This window comes from Macrotis lagotis, chromosome 1 (assembly GCF_037893015.1).
Source record: "Macrotis lagotis isolate mMagLag1 chromosome 1, bilby.v1.9.chrom.fasta, whole genome shotgun sequence".
Taxonomy (NCBI): domain Eukaryota; kingdom Metazoa; phylum Chordata; class Mammalia; order Peramelemorphia; family Peramelidae; genus Macrotis; species Macrotis lagotis.
Window position 1 is genome coordinate 218,016,965 of NC_133658.1, and position 22,940 is coordinate 218,039,904.

General features: G+C 33.7%; 1 protein-coding gene across 2 annotated transcripts in view; it reads right to left on the minus strand.

Annotated features, from left to right (window-relative positions):
• Positions 1 to 877: 877 nt before the first annotated feature.
• Positions 878 to 22,940, minus strand: part of LOC141504562 (14-3-3 protein theta) — a 32,933-nt gene continuing 10,870 nt past the window's right edge. For both annotated transcript variants that reach the window (XM_074209643.1, XM_074209642.1), the window contains exons 3-6: positions 6,576 to 6,699; positions 5,586 to 5,749; positions 4,897 to 4,992; positions 878 to 1,945 (exon numbers count right to left, since the gene is read on the minus strand). In XM_074209643.1, the coding sequence (XP_074065744.1) occupies positions 1,886 to 1,945; positions 4,897 to 4,992; positions 5,586 to 5,749; positions 6,576 to 6,699 (444 nt within the window). In that variant the 3' untranslated portion in view covers positions 878 to 1,885. The remainder of the gene's footprint in view (positions 1,946 to 4,896; positions 4,993 to 5,585; positions 5,750 to 6,575; positions 6,700 to 22,940) is intronic.

Here is a 22,940-nt window from a genome sequence, read left to right on the forward strand (position 1 = left end):
ATGTACCTGTATTAGAGTAGTGGATTTAATATTGCATAAATATCCCCATCTTCTCCCACAACTGGGCTGAGGAATAGAGGTTCATCTAAAAAATATTCAGACCATATTTTTCAATATTTCTTCAATTACAGATCTATAACAATATTAGTGAACGGATTCAGAATCATGCCAGGAGTATCAGTAAAAAGAATCAGATACAGACTAGAAAAGACAAAATTGGGAGTGGACATGATGGGATGCTAGCCATTCTGTTATACAATATGCTTTTAGGAAAATTCTAGGAACTATAACCAACTATAACCAAAAAGATGTTAATGTTACATGTCATACATATGTAGGTAAGTGATATGCATCTGTATTAAAGTAAATATTACAATGACTCAAGTGTCTTAAAAATATTCTAAGATCAAAGGTGAAGGTGAGCTGGGGTGGGAAGAGTAGATCTTATTTGAATTATGTTGTCAGATACCACTCACACAAGAGGAAGAGATGGTCACTGGAATCTACATAATTTGCATTTAACATGTTTCTCAGGGAAAAAAAAAACCCAGTAAGCATTTATTAAGAACCAGTTGGTGTACAAGGTACTGTGTGAAACCCTGAAGACAGAAGGGGTAAGAGGAAGAAAACGCCCCAACCTTTTAAAATCCCATGTAGAATTCTAAAGGTATAACTTTTGTCAGTTCCACAAAGACAAGATAGTTCTCCACTATAGCAAGTATCATCAAACAAAGATATATGGATGTACACTTTGTACAAACAAAGCAAAAGCAATATTTTGGAGTCAATGACCTTTAAAGATAAAAGTAGTATGCCAAATAATTCATTTGGTCTTTAAAATAATGGTATATAATCCTTACAAAGCAGGAGTAAATGGTTTATAAAATGCAATTTTATTTTATGTTACTTTGCTGTTACATAGGGCATAACATTTTCACAATGCTTTTTTGGGACTACAATCAATGATTAGCAACACACAATAGTGGTCCAAACTTTCTAATAAACAATCACTGGACAAACGTGACACCCTCTCACATGTGCACAAATCTGCATGGAAAAGTACTAAAAAATTAGGCCTGGACTCGTGTATTTCCAATGGTTTCCCCCATTCTAGTGTATTAAGAAATGACATGCACTTTAATTTGCCAGAAAGCAACATTTGTATTCTGGTAGTTACATGCTACTTCTATTACATAGTAAAGTGGACACCAGAACTACAAAGGCAGGAGTGTGAGTGAACTTTTATTGAGAAGAAATTGTCAAATGAAACAGCAGCAACTGAAGGGTAAGAAAACTTCGTGCTGTCACAGGACATATCTTACAGGAGAACTATTTCAGCTTGTGATCCCTAACTCTATAATACCAAATTTGTTTCCATTTGACCCAAATACTTCCAGATTCCTCCTTAAAAGGAATATTTAAGAGTATGTGAAAGTTGTTTGCTGAAAGAAAAACCCTGAAAAACAAGATGAGACTATGGGGGTAGGCAGGGGAAGCTATGTAAAACACTTGAGTTGTATTTAACTACATTTTCATATCTTCACTGTAATACAAAACACAGTCATCACTTGCAGAACTGGTTCAGATTTTTGAATACCAGATACACTTTAGTCCTCTACATAAGTGTTTGGAAGTTACTTATGTTTATATGAAATGAAGCTATTAATACTTTTCTACAGCAGTAACCGCACACCAGGAAGGCCAGGACAAACACAAATCAAGGAATGGAGTTTTCCCAAAGCTGCAGTGTGAAAAGACTATAAACGATTGATTTCCATACACATGAATGGGTTCTTTGCTATAGGAAATCCAAGTGGAGCTATAAGGAATGGAGACGTGTAAAAAGGTTTCTTGAGAGAAAGGAAGATGACACCCTGTGTGAATTTTAATTTTCTGCACCTTCTGCAGCATCACATTCTTCTCCTGCACTGTCTGATGTCCATAACTAGAAAGGAAAGAACCACATTGGATTGTTATTTTAGATACATTCAATTATCATGCCAAGTCTCTTAAGCAAAATAAACGTTATATATTTGGTGATAAGTTATCTCACTAAACTTATTCTCAAATTACAATTTGGCCAAACAGAACATTTTAAAATTGCTACTAGTATTACATCTGCATTCAAACAGTTGAAGGGATGTTGCATACACAGAAGAGGGTGTAGTGCCAGAGAACTAAAATCAGTAGTGAAAAATTGTCTATAAACTATCTTTTTTTTTTGCAAGGCAATGGGGGGTTAAGTGACTTACTCAAATCACACAGCAAGATCATTGTCTTAGGTTAGATTTGAATTCAGGTCCTCAACTATAGGGCTGGTGCTCTATCCACTGTGCCATCTAGCTGCCCCCAAGTTATCTTATAAAGTAGTGAGCTCCCATACTTCTTGACATGATCAAGTGAAAACTTAATGACTAATTATATTGAGGATGACTGTACAGAACAACTCCTTGTATGGGAAGGTCAGGAAGATGCATTAGATCACCTGCAACTTATTTCTAACTAACATTCATTATAATTTGGGCAGCTAGATGGTCCAGTGGATAGAGCGCAGGCTCAGGAGCCAAGAGAACCTGAATTCAAATCAGGCTCAGACACTTGACACCAAGTTGTGTGGCCTTAATAAGTCATTTAATCCTGACTGCCTCCTTCCCCCTCCAATCAATATATATGTATATAAACAGAGACATGTACGTATGTAATTTGGATATACTATCTTAGTAATCTCTGAAATATTTTTTTATGTCACATCGTTTGTTCCATGTGATTGTCTCTTCTAATAGACTAGTTGGCTAGTCCCTTGAAGGTAATGATCAAGTCTTATACTTACTTTTCTATTCCCCGCAACATCTAGCATTAGGGCAAACACTTTTAAGAATTAATCAGTTTATAAAGTAATTCAACAGGAAGACTATTATCATTTAATTCAAATATATTTATGAAGGCTTATGTGCGAAGTTCTCTCTCTATGTGTGTGCACACATTCTACAGCCACAAAGTTAACTTTTTCCTATAGGAAAAAGACTGAAAATTTTTGGTTCGAAGAGGATTTAATGTTGATAGAGCATATTTTCCCCCACTTCTTTGCAGAGTGGTGATAGGCTGGGAGTGCAGAATGAGACAAGAGATAATGCGTGGTTGTGTTCTGCTTGAGAATACTTATTTGTTACAAACAGAAGATGGGGAATGGGGGAAAGAAAAGAGAATCAATGGGAAGTAATTTTTTTTTGGAAGGCAAATGGGGTTAAGTGGCTTGCCCAAGGCCACACAGCTAGGTAATTATTAAGTGTCTGAGACTAGATTTGAACCCAGGTACTCCTGACTCCAGGGCTGGTGCTCTATCCACTGCGCCACCTAGCCGGCCCAATGAAAAGTATTTTTAAAGAATAAAAAGTAATTCCAAAAAAAGGAATATAGACAATCAGGGTAGTTTAATACTACCATGTTAAATTTATACTTTAGAGTGTCACAATTTTTCATACAATTCTCTTTTCTGTTTATTTATGAAAATAGTTGTTGGTGTTTGAACTCGACAAACAAAAAGGACTGATAGTCAGACCTAAGGCACATTAAGGATGCAGTAGTCATGTTTGCTAGGAATAGGAATCTTCACTAATTTCATTTTTATCTTATAATAGCACTTAACAGATTTTCCACTGGACTGGTACTTCCTTCTTCAGCCTGAAGAATGATGAATACATCTCCCTGCTTATCCTCCTGATTTTATCAAACTGAACAGGTTTACTGAAGTGCAAGAATGTCATTTTATTAAACTCAAGTACTATTATAATACATGAATATTCAAAAAAGACTGAAAAAATTTCTCCAGTCTTAGGCTTTGGGACACACACACACACACACACACACACACACACACACACACACACACACCCAATAGTTCTATACTTTTATTTCTAAATTATTCTTTAAGTTTTAAACATCCCTATCAAAAGTTAGTTTTAAAGGACAAATCTGAAAAGTGACACGTAGAAAAGAGATTTTGATTTAAGGTGGAAAAAGGAGTAGAAACAAAAATTAATCAAAATCAATCAATTTCATTAAGGCTGGAAAAGCAACCTATATTTTGTTAGATTGTCCCCACGAAATTACATCAGTCTTATAATTTATTATTTCTACTTTGACCCAGAACACTGATAAACAAAAAAAATTGTATCCATACTTGTAAAATTCCTTAATTCTCAATTTACACGTCATCTCTCCATCCAACCCCTCAAATAATTGAATAATTGTCTTGCTAACAAATTTCCATTCTCTTTGTCTCAAAGTTAGCCCAGAAGAATATAAATAAAATTATATGGAGAATAAGGAATAGACCAATTATTTTACTGGTAATAAAAGAACTTTCTCTACTGATACAAGTCAGCATCTTCACAGCAACTTAGTCTTAAGAGAGTTCCATATGGTGCTAAAAAATTAACCAACTCTCTTGGAGTCACATAGCTAATATGTACCAGTGGTAGAACTTATGAAACAGTTCCGGTTCTCTATGTACTATACCACACTACCCCTTCAAATGCTCACTATCATTAGAGAATATAGTGTCAAAAAGTAAAATTACAGACAAGATGCTAAAATAAGTAGTTACTATTTATTATGACATAATACTTATAACACCAACTGAGATATCACTTAGGAAGAATTTTATCATTGAATAAATTTTTATAGGCTGGGAGATGAAATGATTACTTTATGCAATACTCAATAATATTAAATGCTTTTTATTCTCCAGCTTATATGCTAGCTCTACCATTTTCCCCCAAAGCTAACCCACCTTTTTAATCAGAGTAACACCCCCAAAACCTAGGAAAAGGATCAGGCTTTCTTAGTATTTTCATTTTGACTATAGAAAGGTATAAACATAAAGGGGCAACTTACTGTTAGGTTGTCTCTAAGCAACTGCATGATAAGGGTACTGTCTTTGTAGGAATCTTCATTCAACGTATCAAGTTCTGCAATAGCCTCATCAAAAGCCTGATTAAGAAACATAATAATTATTTGTACTTTTAAAGATCCTTTAAGCTATAAATTTCACATGTCTTCAAAAATGTCCTAATGATCACAATTTAAAATACTATTAATATATACAAAAAAAGGGGGGGGCAGTACTGAACTCACTGGGTTTGACTTGTGGTTCTTCTACGTTAAAAAAACAAGTACTTCTTCTAGAGGAAATACTATATTTTATTATTTATAAGCATATTTTGGAGCAATGTGAACTATTTCAGTCATTAGTAGTCTAACTTCTTACTCAGAAACCATCTTACTGATAAAACACAGGTATGAGAAAAATTACTTCAAGATTTTAAAACCCGAATCCAAATCCTGATAAACTATTTCCTTCAGAGTTTCTGATGGTTTAATTATTCCTGTGTTATTAACTACCGTGATTTCAGAGACATCCTGATGCTTATAATCAAAAGAAAAGCAAGAATAGGAAACAAAAGTTTTTTTAAAAAATTGATGGGCTTTTCTATGTGTGTAAAGTAGATAAGGGGAAGAAATTAACTTTCACAAACATTTCAAAAGATTTACATTAAAAGAAAAATTCCAAACAAACACCTTACCGTTTTAGCCAATGTGCAGGCAAGCTCTGGGTTATTAAGAATCTCATAGTAAAATACAGAAAAGTTAAGAGCTAGCCCCAGGCGAATTGGATGTGTAGGTTGCATCTCTTTCTTGCTGATGTCAAATGCTTCTTGATAAGCTCCTTGGGAATTATCTATTGTTTCTACAAATAGGGAGAAAAAAATATAATAATGAAAATTCTTACTTAGGTTATTTAGCATCCTTTTGTCATGAGTTTAAGTTTTAGTGGAAGCAACACTTCTCTTAGTATTCGAATTTTCATTTAAAACTGTAGACTTTTATTCAAATTAACCAAATCAGTATTTATTACATATGAAAATCAGTCGAGTCCTGTGTTTGGTTTAGTTTAATGAAGACAGGAAAAAAAAATTAAGATTTAAATTACAGTGATTCTCTAGGGTCCTACAACCCTCAGTTTTAGAAAAGGTCAATTAAAGATGCATCACAAGGTTGGCTACAGGGGATGAATTCTTTTTCACACAGTAATTCTCTGAAACAAACCCTGCAATCTGTGTGGTAGAAGGAATACCTACAACCTATGAAATCAAAGATCCCTTCTTGTTACCTCTTAGACTTCTCTTTAGGAATATGATTTCTCTCTCATCACACCCCATTTTGGAACAAGGTACAACATGGAAACAAAGTAAAGACTGACAGAGTGCTTTCTGGGGGCGGGGGGGGGGGGGAAGCAAGATTGGGGGAAAAATGTAAAACTCAAATAATATCTTTAATAAAAATAAATTAAAAAAAGAAAAAAAAAGAAATCAAAGATCCTTGAACTTGCAATATTTGGAAGGACAAAGGGGAAGGATGAGAGGTCATTAGTTTTTTCCTCATAGACTCCATAACCCATCACAACACACTTTGTGCCTTTCCCCATTATTTGGGGCACTGTATAGATCTTTGTTTGAGTATGCCTTAAAAATTTTTGCAAATTGTTTAAATAGCATCAAAACAAGCATGCTTACGTTTTCGGTCATCTCCACAGGCTACTTCAGCAAGGTACCGGAAGTAGTCTCCCTTCATTTTCAGATAGAAGACCTTGCTCTCTGGATTAGTAGCATTGGCTATTAAAAACTTATCCAACAATTCCTGAAAGAAAAATGCCATACCAAAACAGGTATATTATCACTATAAGTCATTTAATTTCAGGTAACATTTATGATATATTTCTGCATTATGTATATTTTACTTATTAACTGAACAGAGATACTAGATCAGTTACTATAGAGCAAATTTTTAGAAGGCAGGGATCAGTTTGCTTTTGTTTTAACTTTGTTTTCCTGGACATTTTTGTATTAATTTGCTTGTGGCAAACATCTGGTTCCAAAGTCAATATATTATATTATTGGATTATTAGATATCTATGTATATAGATAATATATATATATATACACACATATAAAATATTATTACACTATTAGAAAATTAGATATTTAGTTTAAAACACCCTCCTCATGGATCCAGAACAGAGGAAAGGAGGTAGAAGAGTATAACAAAGAGAATACCTCCCAAGCTTTAGCAAACAAGATAGTAACAGATGTCCCGCTTTGGGGGTAGGAGAGGGTAAGGATTGGTTAAAAAAAAATCCATATAAATGAAACTCCAAATCTCCATGAAAACGCCTTTTAGAAAATTAACCATGTTAAGTCAAAAGCATTTAAAGTTGAATAATGCTTTAGGCAAGAGAGTAAAAAATGTTATATCAGGGCAGGGATCTAAACAGGATAATCAGATTATAACTGATACAAAGTTTTATTCCAGTGAGTTACTTGTACTCATAAATTTAATGAGAAAAATAAACTTGCAGCACTCCTTGAAGGAATAAAACTATTAAAACTTTTGTCTTAAACTAGGAATTATAATTCTAGTCTTCATCTTAATCCAGGCTGACAAGATTTCTAGGCAGGGTGACCAGAAATGGTATTCAAATACTAAAGGCACTACCAATGGCTATTTCAATCTGATTAAGGCATTTAAAAAGCAGAGTTATTAAATATAACGGTACTAGGTCTCTCTTTAGTACTTTTACCAAATTTAACTACTCCCCTACTTTGCTGTTGACTCTAAAAATGCTGACTACACATTTGTAGATTTCTATTCCACTTCTGTCTTCAAATAATTTAGACTCCAGAGATCCTCTAATATAAAAAAGCAAGCAGAAACAAAGCTTCTTTAGAAAAGAACAGAACAATTTCCATATGGTAAACACAATAAAATGGTTAACCCTTTGAGACTATGATAGAATCTGACCTACAGTAGTCAAAAAAAGTAGCAGACATTTAGAGTACAACTTGGGTTAAGAAAGCTGTATAACCAGTGCAGTGGCTCAGTAGATAGAACACAAGCCCTGGAGTCCTGGACCTGAGTTTAAATCCATCCTCAGAGAGTTAATAATTGCCTAGCTGTGTGACTTTAGGCAAGTCACTTAACCCCATTGCCTTAAAAAAAAAGTGGTAAAACCATTAATCCATTTGTATTAATATGAAACGTTTATAAAAGAGAATGTATGAGAATCAGTGAATACAAAGTATTTTAATTATAACAGTTCAACATTCAAGAATTAGAGAAATCACGTGCTAATTAAAACTAATCCTTAGAGTAAGGAAGAAACTTACTTCTTATCAATTTCTACTTCATAAGCTTAGTACCATAAATTGATAATAGCTAAAAGTATAAAGCTATAGAAATGATATCATTTGAATCTCAAAATAGTGGCAGTTTAAAAAGGAGATAGGATGCCTTCTTTTGAGTCAAAAAGACTAGGTAAAATCATTTAACTTTTCAGTGCTTCAGGCATCTTAAATTTAAGCTGGCTATTGTAAAATATTTTGGTCTCAGGATCTCTCTTTACACTGCTGAGAATTGTTCAATGAGTTTTTGTTTATGTGGATTATAGCTATAGATGTTTACCATATTAGAAATTAAAACTTCTCATGAGTCCCCTGAAAGATGTCCTATAAAAGCTTTTGAGAAAAAGATTCACTAAATCACAAACAAGAGTGATTTGAATTGGTAAAGGTAATTTATAATCTCTAGACATTCAATATGATAAAGCAGTTATAAATATAATGATTTTCTTTGATAGATGAAGAAACTGAAGCTAAAGGGTTAAATGACTCACCAAAAGGTCTGGCAAGCAAGCTCACTGAAAAACCAAGACCAAACTAATCTTTAAATCTTTCCCAAACAAATTTAAGTACTTCAGAATAACAAGTCTATAATTTAATTGGTGCTACTTTTATTTTATGCATAATCTGAATTAGTGACACTTTGAAACTGCAATACTAATTAAAAACCATGAAAAACTTACTTCTGACACTAGGATCTTTAAAAAAAGCTAGGGCTTTATAAATCTCCTAGTCAAATCTCAAGTCACCTTGGTTCAATAGAGATACTTACAGCAACATATCAATTAGTTATAAACATTTGTATATTATCACAACTGTTTATTGGAAATCACTGAAGTATAAACTTATAGTTTTTAAATCAGGAATTACAATGCATCTGACAAGCCCCAAACAAGCCATAATCAAAAGTCAAATGTACTTATTTATTTATTACAAGACCTTTTGGCTGAAGAAGCCTCCATATTCTGATATTTTCTAGCAAAAAAAAAAAGCTTTAAATATGTCTAAATTAGCTAGTCCACATAAACTAGTAGACCAACATGGTGTAACCTACCTGAAATTCCTAGCTAAAAGACAAAAAACTGGGCAATGTTTCAATCCAGTTGGAGACATAAAAGTATATTCTTTTCATTTAAATGAAAAGGGGAAATATCCATCAAAGATGTAAATTTAAAGTTAGATTCTGAGATGAATACCTGAATCTACATTACATCATGAGAATAGTTCAGTCAATTAAACACAAACTTGACAAGAACTATCAACGAATTATTTTATATAAATATTTTATAAAAAATTCAAAATGTATACTATTTTGCATAAGTTGATTAAACTTGTTTACAATAGCTAGCAGGCAATATACTTAAATATATTTAAAATACCTTTAAAAGAGCATGCCAGCTATGCCATAAATTAAGCACTTTGGATTCACTGATAATAAACTTAAGCATTTTCTATTTATCATATAGTTCACTGATACCACTGTCCTTTTGCATATTCAAAAAGGATAATATTCAAGTAAATTGGAAGAAATCATTAAAAATATAAGCTTATATGCTTATTTTTATAACTACAATTAGAAAATATTTCAGAAATATTCAAATAAAAACGTGATAAAGAGGCAGCTAGGTGGTGCAGTGGATAGACCACCGGCCTTGGAGTCAGGAGTACCTGGGTTCAAATCCGACCTGAGACACTTAATAATTACCTAGCTGTTGTGGCCTTGGGTAAGCCACTTAACCCCACTGCTTTGAAAAAAAAAAGTGATAAAGCATCAGCAGGTGTATATACTGAAATGGGAATATCTCTTCAAAAGGTTTTATCAGTTAAAAGGTTTTATCAGTTGAAATCTAGATTAAAAAAAACAAAACACCAAGCCAAAATAACAAATCACCACAAATTAATTGGGTGGGTAGGGTCAGATGACATCAAGGACCATGAAAAGTCAAACTCAGCCATGGGGGAAATGTCAGCAACTTCAGAATTCTCATTTAGGTGGGTAACCACACAAAAATCACATTATTAGATTGTGTATCTTATGATCTATGAGTTTGTTTCCTTATAAAATTAACACTGTTCACTGGACAAGTGTTAACCATTGTACACTTTCAATATAGTCTTAATTAAATGGAAAATAATTTATCCTTCCCATAATCTAAATTATTTTCACAAATTTGATTTTTAATTTCTCTCCTATAAGTTTAACTTGCACTACTCAATGATGACAATTAGCCCAGAGCTAAAGAGCAATATTCTAAAATTTTTTTCAATTTGTTTCAGAACTGTTCTTTCATATCTTTATTAGTCAACATGAAAGACAAGACAAGATTGCTATCAAATAGACTTTTCCCTGAAAAAAGTGCTCATCACTAAATATATATATATATATATATAAAAATATATATATGTATATATATATGTATGTATGTACACACATTGATCAGAAACTTACAGCTTTATACTTTTAAGGGATCAGGTTAGGAGGATGGAGATAGATGGTTTAAAATGGAGATTAAAAGATGAGAAAACTATCTTAGACTGGTATAGAAAAAGGATATAGTATTTATAGCTACTATTCTCCCCTCCCCCATCATCATTTTATATTCCTATGGGATCTGTGCTACTGCTTACTCCTCTGCCTTCTGCATGTTCTAAGGATTTGTGAAATAGCTATTTCATTAGTAACTACTAGGCTACAAAGAGCCAAATAAAGGTTTTTTCCTTCTAAAAATATTAACTTTCACTACTAGTTTGCATATAGCTGTTACGTACGATTTACAGTGTTGGGCTTTTATAAAGTGACTTGTGCATTACTTCCATCCTGGAGTTTCAGCCAGGTATCATGGTTCTTTGTCAGATGTCACTAGCTCTCTGTGAAGGAAACAACAGGTACAGAATAATTCTTCTGTCTCTCTATATGCTATCAATAGCAGAGATTTACATACTAGCCCAATTAAAAAAAAACAAAACCAATTATGGGTTCTACTTAATGGTTCACTAATGAGATCAAAGTCTGGTAGCAGAGAATGGTAGTTACATAGGATATAGCTACTTCAGATCTAAAACCTCAGAATTAAGCTTTTAAAAATTATGAAAACCTAAGACATAAAATGGGACAGTAACTTCTTGATTAAGAAAAATCTTCCAGATAAAGCTAATTGTAAGTCTCTATAGAGAATATTTGACTTGGCATTTTGGTTTGTCATATATCTTTCCCTAGTCTTTGTTAAAAATTTAGAAAATGGGGGTGGGGTGAGGGGAAGGGAAGTAAGATGGGGGGTAATTGTAAAACTCAAAATCTTTAATAAAAGAAATTTTTTTTTTAAAAAATGGGTCCATATCCCACAAATTTCAGCACATTCTTATAAATTACACAGGCTGGTCTGGGACAATTTCTTTAGCGAAAACATTACACTGATGTTTTAAGACTCTGAGGATTAATGAAGGCTTCCTCCAACGGTATTAAAGAGGAATTTTTTTTTTGGTTACTTAAGATGCTGAATAGACAGAACATATTTGAGGAGAAAGGAGAGCCTTCAAAAGTCACTATTAAAGAAATTCTACTAGAAACATTTTCCTTTAGAGTTCTTTTAGGAAGGTATAAAAGTCATTTGGGAAAAAATTTTATAAAATCTCAATATTATGAAGTAGTAATACAAGCAAATGACAATTTTCAAATTTATCAACATGTACTATGCAGAGACTAATAAATTTGTACAATATACATTTTATTCTAAATCAAGAATTTCCTTTCAAAATAAAGGTATCAGCATAATTTTGATAGTTATCAATAAAAATATCTTTGCATAAGAGAGTAACCACCCCCTCCAAAATTAATTCTAGCTACAGAACTCAATTTTTTTACTGATACAAATTCCTTACATTAATTTAATTATACTAAGTCTTCTATCAAGGTTCTACCATCCAATATTTTGTTTACCAGCTAGCTCTTACCTCTAAGTTTCTTTCCTATAGAGAAAACAAATTCTACTCTCTTTCTCCATTTCATAAAAGGTCACATTTTTTTGCCAATGGGATGAGGGAGTGGGTAATAGAAATGACTAGTGAACAGAGTTCACTATAGTGAAATAGTGATTTTTAAAAATAGGACAGATCAATTTAAAGCCTGCCTCTGGACCACTGATTTACAAGAAATGGGTAAATCTATAAAATAGTTACAACAATGTAAATGAAAGAACAACTATCACAGAAAAAAATGCTGCAAAATGATAAAAGACTGTGCTGGGCCTCAAACTAGCTAGCTCTTTTGGAGAAGGGTAATATTATGCCTCCATGGTGAAATTTGTGTTGATTGATTGTGCTAAGAAAAAAAATTTTCCTTCATCTTTCAAAATTATACTTTGTTAAAAGGGGATCTACCTCTCTAGGAAGGGGAAGGGCCAATAACAATGAAGTTGTCTCTTGAAAACACACAGATGGATGCCATATTAACAGTTATGATTTTAGAAAATCACTTGAATATCAATTAGTCTCAGTATAAATAACAAGATGAACAAAAAGCTATCTTAGTTATCACAATAAATTCAACATATTTATCCCTAATGAAAATATTTTTTATTTTATATGCCTGATTATTTGTGTCAGTGGTGTTCAACCATTTTTTATTTTGCAAGGCAGTGGGGGTTAAGTGGCTTGCCCAAGGCCACACAGGTAGGCAATTATTAAGTGTCTGAGGCCGGCTTGAACTCAGGTACTCCTCATTCCAGGGCCAGTACTCTATCAACTGTACCACTAATCGGTTTTTTTTAAAAAGCTCTTTTCTTTTTCTATTGAGGAAAAAAAAATCTCTTGCTACTCTCACTAAAAAATTCATGAGGATACCAAGATTGTCATTCTACTACATCTAAATCTTTTTAAATGAAAGCTTAACATGAAGGCAAGTTCTCAATAAAAGATTTTTTTTTCAAAAGAAGAGTGACAGAATGCTAAATGAAAACTGACTAAAGCAGAAAAAATGTTACAATTCCGGGGTACTCAGGAAAATTCATGGTTTGCTCCTGGTACTTTAAAGTTTAAAATGTCAGGGCTGCCTTTGGAGCTTGTTTGTGATAAGTAATTTTCTTTCTTTTTTAAGGTTTTTTTTTTTTTTGCAAGGCAATGGGGTTAAGTGGTTTGCCCAAGGCCACACAGCCAGGTAATTATTAAGTGTCTAAGGCCCAATTTGAACAAGTACTCCTGACTCCAGGGCCCCTGCTCTATTCAATGGGCCACCTAGCCACCCCCCCTTAGTACTTTTCTAAGCTTCAAACTCTTGGAAGTAGGTGATATAGGAGACTAAAACTAAGAAATTCCAAGTTGAATTTCCTAAAAGTATCTGTCAAGCAGTCAAGAGGTAGGACCATCTAAGTTAAAGATAATATGGTAAGTTTCAGATTAAATATTTGGATCTCCTAGATGATCTTATTCTCTATTTTCCCTATAAAATAATTCACAAAATTTATAAGATCCTTTGGCAGTATAGTCAAGTTATCTTTTGGGATATTACATCAAAAACACTCCAGGTTATTTATAAAGCTTCCTAGCCCCAAACCACAAAAATCAAAGCTAGAAACTTAGAGATCATTCAGTTTAAATATCTTATTGTACTGCTAGAAATCAAAGGTCCAGAGAGATCAAGTAACCTTGAAATAAAACAGCCACTTAATGGTAAAAATCAAGAGCAGAATCCAAGTTGACTCACCAGCCAAAACATGTTCTACTATTTCATGACTCATCTTAGCCCCCCACTCCTCACCCCCTATTCAAGCTACAGGAACCAGTGAAGAGGAAAAAGTTCTAAGCCCTGAGGCCCCTAGTTCTCAAATGAGTGGCACCAAACCTAAGTTTTTTAGGTGTCCCCATTTCAATGATATTTAAGCCTAATAAAATGACTGAATGTCTTATATTTAAATTAGGGAAGACTTTACTTAGAAATGTAATTTTTTTTTTGTTTTTTAGGTTTTTGCAAGGCAAACGGGGGTTAAGTGGCTTGCCCAAGGCTACACAGCTAGGTAATTATTCTGAGACCGGATTTGAACCCAGGTACTGCGGACTCCAGGGCCGGTGCTTTAACCACTGTACCACGTAGCTGCCCCTATTTTTCTTCCTTAAGGATAAGACTTCTTTCTCATCACATTCAACTTAGATCAATGTATACCTATGGAAAACAATGTGAAGACAAATGGACTGCCTTCTGTGGGTGGGAAGGGAAGCAGGACTGGGGAAAAAATTGTATAGTTCAAAATGAGTAAAATCTTTTTAAAGAAAAAAAAAGTTATTGTGATTAATGTCCTGGTTTTGTTTCACTCTTCCTAAATTGTCTTCAAAAAAATGGCTGGATCAATTCACAGTTTTTTGTTGTTGTTTTTGCAAGGCAGTGACTTGCCCAAAGTCACACAGCTAATTATTAAGTGTCTGAAGCCAATTTGAATTCGGGTCCTCCTGACTCCAGGGCTGGTGCTATATTTACTATGCCATCTGCTGCCCCCTTGAATTTTGAAATTTTGAAATTTAAAAATAGACATTAATTGGAGGCAGCCACATGGCACAGTGAATGGAGCACAGGCCCTGGAGTCCGGAGAACCGGAGTCCAAATTCAGTCTCAGACACTAATTACCTAGCTGTATGATCTTGGGCAAATCACTTTAACTCCACTGCCTTTCCAAAAATAAATAATAAATCAAATTGAAAAGATATTTGAGAAATTTAAAACTTGAAACATGATGATTCTGGGGAAAGAGAACAAAAGAAAGGCTTTAAAACAGTCAATAGTTAATATGTGAAATTGTAAAGGGTATTTAGGATAGAGAATTAGGCCATCATGAGTCAAATTTAGCTTCAACACATTTACTAGCTGGGACCCTGGGGTAAAGTCATTTACTTATATGGAAAATAGGAATAACAACAACACCCCGCCTCCATTGTTGTTGATGATAAAATATTTGTAAAGTACTTGATCGATGTTAGCTATCCTTATTACTATCATTGGAGAGTGCTCAGTTTGGACTTGTATAATCATTAAGATCTTACTAGCTGAGTAACTTCTTGGCAAATCACTTAACTTCTCTGATTCATTCTCTAAAATGGGAATAATGAAAGCATTTATACCTAAAAAAAAGGTTCTTGTAAGAACAAATGAAATAATACATCTAAATTTTGTTTGCAAACCTTAAAAGCCCTACAAAATGCTATTATTAATAAGTTATATAAACCCAAAAAACAAACCTCAAATAAAAGATCTCATTTAAAACTCGGCTATTAAGTTAGCTAACCTGAATTCTAATATGACATCTTAATCACTGATACTGGGTAACAGAGGACTGAAAGCTATTTATAACAAAAGGTCACTCATTCACACATTTATAATACTAAAAGGTACTTTATAACGATTTAAAAGTTTACAAATTATTTTCCCTCAATACTAAAATTAATAATGTAGATGAGAAAACTGGTTCAGAAGTGACTCTGCCAAGAATTACATAGTTGAAACTTGAATACTCCTTTTTAATACTAGGATGTTTGCATTGTAAATATGAATGTACACAAAGCTATTTCAATAGTCAAAGAACTTTTAAAAAGAGATCAATTGAACTTATAGATGTCAGCTTGGTTAAAAACCATGCTCTTTAGAAAATGAAAAAGTGAGCTGAAAGAGGTCTGTAGCCAAACCTAAGGAAAACAGACCAAGGACTAAATAGAACAGACCTATAAGCATAGGAGGAAAGTTATGATAAAAAAGGAAGTTCAAAAGTACCATCCTCATCACTGCTAATAATAGTAAAAATGGAGAATCCCAGAAATGCTAGAAAAAAATCCATGAAAAATAAATAACTATGGAAGATTCCTGGAACACGTGTAATTTATTAACACTTTTGAATGTGGGATTCAGACACCCCTAAACCTCATTTAAATGAAGAGATCCGAGTAGCCAAGATATGTAAGTCCATGTATTAATAAAGTTCAAATACTTTACTTAGGAGAGTCCTGTCTCAGGAATATTTAATTACTATATACCCAATTCTTACAAACATTGTGATTTTATTTCCATACACAGCAAATAGTTTTGGTAATTATAGGTACACTGATAGTAAGGAACAAGAAGAAAAGTATAAAAATCAAAGTTAAAAAAAAAAGCACAGTACTGTGGAGCTATAGTCTTAAAATTTTCATAACTCACAGAAGCCATGTCTGTTCCACAAGGGATAACAGTAGAAATTAAATAATAACCTTACAACATTTTGGACTTAACTTGTTCCTTTGTGATGGTCTGTTATATTCTTGAGATGATGAAACTTACTACCCTGTGGGGGGTGGGGGAAGAGGCCACTTTCTCTGGGTCTCAATTTCCTGAACTTTAAAATAGGGAAGGGATGGACAAGATGATCTAGGGTTCTCTTTGATAAGCATATATCAATATAAAAAGTTTCCTTTGTATTCTCTTGCATTTTATTTTATGCATTTAAGAAGAGGTCTATAGGTTTCCCCTAGCCATCAAAGTACACAAAAAAGATCAAGAATCCCTGATATAACTGATTGCATTTGAAATTTTGTGATGCAGTCATGGGGGTGAAAGCATAGTTTGTGAATCTAGAGAAGATACGAGAAGTGGGCATGGAATTAAAGAACAGGTAAATTATGTTCAGAATGCACAAATGGGAAGATCCCAAATCAGTACTGAGGAAGTCCTTCATTTTAGGGAACTTTCTCTGGGTAGATTCTTACCCACAAAAAGATCAGATGGAATAGCTAAACTGGGAAATTTTAAAGATTCGGTGAGAAATCTTAGAAGTCACAGTGTGGCTGTTGGGCATGATTCTCTCTTACATGCACTATTTACTTTAACCATTTCTGAATTTGCAGAATGCATTTGTATTAGAAAATACATTTTGAAGGAACAAGAGGAGAGTAGATGCCAGAATGAAGCAATCAACTGTCTAGTAGTAATATTAGTGAAGAAATGTAATTTAGGGATTAGGCCAGAGATGTCTCTGGAAGAAAGGAACCAATAAAGTTAGTAGGCTTATCGTAGGTTTCAACTTTGGGTTTAAATCAGTTAAATTTAGAAACAGAAGGGAGAGAAATTTCTATGCCCAAAGACAAGTATACTCAAAGAAGCTAATTCTCAGGAAGGAAGTTAAACCACAATCAGCAAAACCATGGCTCTTCTCCTTCACCAATCCCAAAACCATTAAGAAAAGGGTGCTGCATCATTTTTTGACCAAAGAAATTTAAGATCCAGATGACAGCTAAATGTAAACATATATTGATGGTTCTAGTATTCTTTCAAAATTTATTGGTGTAAGTCAATAAAAAAAAAAACCTCCAAATTTTTGTCTGCCAGTATTAAAAACAGATTAGTTTCAAAGAAAAAAAAATGTGAAGGTCAAATAATGAAGTAGTTTATCATTGTTAAATTAGCATCCAAAAGCTCTTTTGTCATTCAAGAATTCTGAAATGAGTACTTAGTTACAAGCAAAGAAAAAAGTAAAAAATACTGGTGAGGAAATAAAAACGTTCATTTTCCTTAAAAGGAAAAAAAAAGCTGCACAGGAAGTCACAATCTTGGTTTAGTCATAAGTAATCTTAAATTAGACAGACATCCTGAAGTCATAGTAAGGATGTTATAAGAATTAAAAATAGGTCAATACTGCTTTGCTAGCTCCAGAATATATGGGTTGTCTTCATCTATGCCAAGAAAAAAAAAAACTAAAAATAATCTATAAGCATTATTGAGCAACATGCTTATCACTGGAAAAACTGACATAAGTAAAACCATTCCCATTCTCAAATTGTTTACAGTCTATTGAGGAAATAACATGGGCACAAATGAATATAACTTTAATGAAAGCAAACACAAAATAATTGTGGGGAGGAAATGCCTCTTTCAGGAGAAGGTAGCATTTAGATTAAGGAATCTAAGTGTGAAGCGTGGAAAGAAATGTATTTTTTACAAGTGTAACATGATTTACCTTTTTTAAAAAGTGAAGCATTGCAATTCTATATAGAATCATTTATATATCATTATTAGGGAGCTGATTTTCCAGATAATCGTTTAAGGATATAGTTTCAACAAAACTATAAACTTAAGAACCTATATTTGTTCAATACAGATGACTAAGAATAGAAGAAAAACAGAAATATTTATTACAGAGAAAGACTGGTTAGCAAAAAGATTCCTCCCCTCCTTACCCCCCCACCTTCTTTCCTCTAGAGTTTATTACATTAAATTTATGGCTCTATTTCCCTCAATCATTGTGCACATCTATTAAATGGTATTACCAGTGGCACTGACAGTCTTAAGTATGCTTCAGTAGCTAAAATAAGTTTTAGTTGGGTATTTTTTATTTCTTTTACTGTTCTATACATGTGATTGATAAAGGGAATCCATCCCCAGGGAAGAAAACTAGGCTGTTCTTCAACCTATAGACTTTAAAGAGAGCTCCCTGGCTTTCCAGAGGTTTAAGTAATTTGCCAGAGTCACACAGCTAATATTTTTGCTTTTCTGACTATCAGGATTTTTCTTAGTTCTCAACAAAGGCAGTCCTGTAAGACAAAGCATTGTTGGCCCAGTGACTAGAGACTGGGTTACAGATCAGCAAGGCCTTGAAACAAGTTCTGCGTCTGACTGTGAGCCTGGGCAACTCATTTAACTTCTCAGTGTCCAAGACAATACAAAATGATTCTAATTTGCAGACAGGTAGGTACAAAACTATACTAAGTAAAATCAATCACAGGTCCACCAATATGACCAGAAAGGACAATGACTGGAAGGGATGTGGGAAATCTGGGACACTAATACATTGTTGGTGGAGCTGTGACCTCACCCAACCTTTCTGGAGAGCAATTTGGAACTGTGCCTGAAGGGCAATAAAAATGTACATACCCTTTGATCCAGCAATACCACTTCTGGGTCTGTACCCTGAAGAGATTATGAAAAAGGTTTGTAAAAACATCACTTGTATAAAAATATTCATAGCAGCCCTCTTTGTGATGGTAAAGAATTGGAATTCAAGTACATGTCCATCAATTGGGGAATGGCTTAATAAACTGTGTTATATGTATGTCATGGAACACTATTATTCTACTAGAAACCAGGAGGGATGGGAATTCAGGGAAGCCTGGAGGGATTTGCATGAACTGATGCTGAGTGAGATGAGCAGAACCAGAAAAACACTGTACACCCTAACAGCAACATGGGAGTGATAATCAACCTTGATGGACTCGCTTATTCCATCAGTTCCATCAGTGCAACAATCAGGCACAATTTTGGGGTATCTGTGATGGAAAATATCATCAGTATCCAGACAAACAATTGTGGAGTTTGAACAAAGGCCAAAGACTATTACCTTTAATAAAAAAAAAAAAAAAAAACACAACAAAACCCATTATCTTACACAATTTTTCTATCATACTTTATTTTTCTTCCTTAAGGATATGATTTCTCTCTGATCACATTCAACTTAAACCAATGTATACCATGGAAACAACAAAGACAAACAGACTGCCTTCTGTGGGGGGAGGGAGGCAAGATTGGGGGAAAAAATGTAAAATTCAAAAAAACAAAGATCCAGTTTAAAAAATAAAAGTGCAATTATATGTGCATGTACACAATCAAGAGCAGAAAATTCAAATACAATTAGAGCATTTCATGTATTAACTCCTTTCAACTCATGATTTTAAAGCCAAGAGCTATTAAAATGCATGCACACACATTTAGTTTCTCCCCCTTTCCTCACCAAAAAACCCCACCAATCAAAAAAACTTTTATTTTAATTGAATACTTACATGCCTAGCACAGGTCTATTCATGGTAAACCTCTTCTTTAACTGTCAATAAAGAAGTGAAACCAACTACATCATTTAATTAGGTCACTCTGGAGGAGTAGAATATGAATTAAGCAATACTCATAATACTAAATTTGAAGAATGAAACAAAATCCTTCTCTGATTCATCATCATGAAGTAGAAGTAGCCCAAAGTTCTAAAAAAAACATGCCAGTCAAATCCAAGTTGTGGCAGGTGCTACCATATTTGAAAAGCTTTGTATCTTGGCCCTGTGATGACCTGCATGCTTTTCTGTCAGAGAAATCAACTAAATACAACCCAAAATACAACCTATCATTAGGTTACTGGGAGAGTAATATAACATTTTGATCCTTGCAACTTCTGAAGATCATACAGAAGTTATTTCAATCTACAACAGTGAAGGAATGTCTGAACGATAAAATCAGATTCTTAAGATATCTATTAAATAGGTAGGAATTAAACTGTAAATAACTAAAATAATATGCTTGATATTTTTACAATAATATGCCTTAAAAAGTATTTTCCAAAGGTGGCAACCCTATAGACTTGATAAATTTAAGGTAATGGGGTCAACGTGACTTGTCCAAGGCCACACAGCTAGGCAATTATTAAGTGTCTGAGGCCGCATTTGAACTCAGGTCCTCCTGACTCCAGGGCCAGTGCTCTATCCACTGCGCCACCTAGCTGCCCCTGATACGTTAATTTCTAAGAGACAAAAAAATAAGCTTAAGCTATCCTAATAAACTCACTCTATTAAAATGTCAATGGTACAAATATTTTCAGATTTAATTTTAAGAATGAGTAAAGAAGAAAGTACTTCTCACTGTGCTTGGGGACTTTTATGCATGGACATATATTCCTGGTCCATTAATCAGGAATCTTAATGTGTATCGTTCTCATAAATGCTAACTCTCACCAATTTAACAAATATTTGAATGTCTGGCAAGTTCAAAGGACTTGGAAGGATGCAAAGATGAATAAGATATAATCATTGTAGGTAAGGAGTTTACAATCTACCAAATGAGAAAATCTCTCATTTCTTTCTTCTGAACTCACACAAGCAACCCTTTATTTTTTTGCATTTTCACATTTCAACTTGTATTAAGAATTAACTTGGTACATCCTCTAAATTCTTTTTTTAAAAAAAAATTATTTTAAGGCAATGGGGTTAAGTGGTTTGCCCAAGGCCACACAACCAGGCAATTATTAAGTGTCTGAGGCTAGATTTGAATGCAGGTCCAGAGCTAGTACTCTATCCACTGCACCACCTAGCTGCCCTTCATTAAATTCTTAATCATTTGTTCACTTATTCATCTATTCCTGCCTGGGTGGTTATGTTCTTACCAGATCATCAAATAGAGAAATAACCTTTACATTTCTGTGAAACTCCTAAGGTTTATGCAAACATATTTTTGGTTTATTTCCTTGTTGGTATGGCTAAAAATTTCATTACTTCATTATCTAAATGACCAATCCCTAACAGTGATTTATTTATACTCTTTAATACCATGTCCTATGAATTGTTCAAACTTTGCAATGTTCTATAATGCAAAGTAGATTTGATTGCATCAACCCAAGATTAAAAATCAAGTAAATCTTAATCTGACACTCAAAAATTAAAGTATTCTACCAGATGCTAAATACAACTGTTTACTGTAATCCAAGTTTCCTTTAGGTGCATCTGTGACAAATTATATCACCTACGCTACAGAACACCTTCACCACAGAACACCTTCACCACATACTTTTCACATTACTCCTCCCATCTCTAATCTGTTCTGTGTACACAGGGCAATGAAGATCTAAAAATATTTTGCTTTGGCTTCTAATACCCACACCATCATTCCAATGGCCAACAGTTTTTAAAAAATTAGACACTGCTAACTGTGTTCCCCTCCTTACCTCTCCCCAAATCTGTCAGACCACATTTGAGAAGACATTTTATAACACTACTGTAAGTCCTGGTGATTTTTCTTTTTATAATCCTTTGTAATTTCTCTATTTGTTTTACAATTCATTTTAAATTGTCTCTGTGAAGACTTTTCTTCAGAACTCTTCTAACATCCAGTAGAATAAATCCTCTTGGAATTAGTGACAGGTCCATATGCACATTTCAGGTTCTAAGTACTAAGCATAGTTTCTGCAGCCTGATTTCAATCTAGAGATGAAGGTTAGAAGTAATTAGTAGAACTTTTCTAACACTAGTCAATCAGAATCAAAGGCACCAACTAAGAAAATTATCTACAATAATGTAAGAAATATAATTGGTATTAACTAGGAAGCTGTGATATATAATGGAAAGAACACTAGCTTTATGGTCAGGGATCTGAAACAAAATCCTAGTTTTGCTATCAGTGTGACCTTGGGTCAATCACTTAGCCCTTTTGGTCCTTAGTTTCCCTTTCTACCAAGCAGCATTTTGACTAGATAACTTCTAAATTCCTTCTAACTCTAAATCTACAAACTTTCTCATTTACTAAAGTTATAGAATATAGATGAAAAAAGGGAGAGCTTTCACCAAGCTACCAACTTTAGTGAGTAATATAATTCAATTCTTTAAGGATCTGTGCTTTTACCATTTCATTGATGGAGACCTCATTAGCATATACATGCCCAAGTAGATTATCTTCATAAATTACTACAGACAAGAAACCAACACCTCCCCCCAAAAAAACCCCTCCAACCTATATATATATCTACCTGAGGAAAACAGAAAGTCAATTAGGGTGCATTTCTAGGTGGAATTTGAGGGAGGAACATTTTTCAGATTAAAGAAAATAGACTACTTTAAAAATAGCCCAAGGCTTTAGAATAAAATAATTTTAAATACTAAACCTACAGGAAGTCCTTGATGACATGGTTCCATTTGTGCAGCATTATTTCCCTTTTTTAAGTGGTGAGA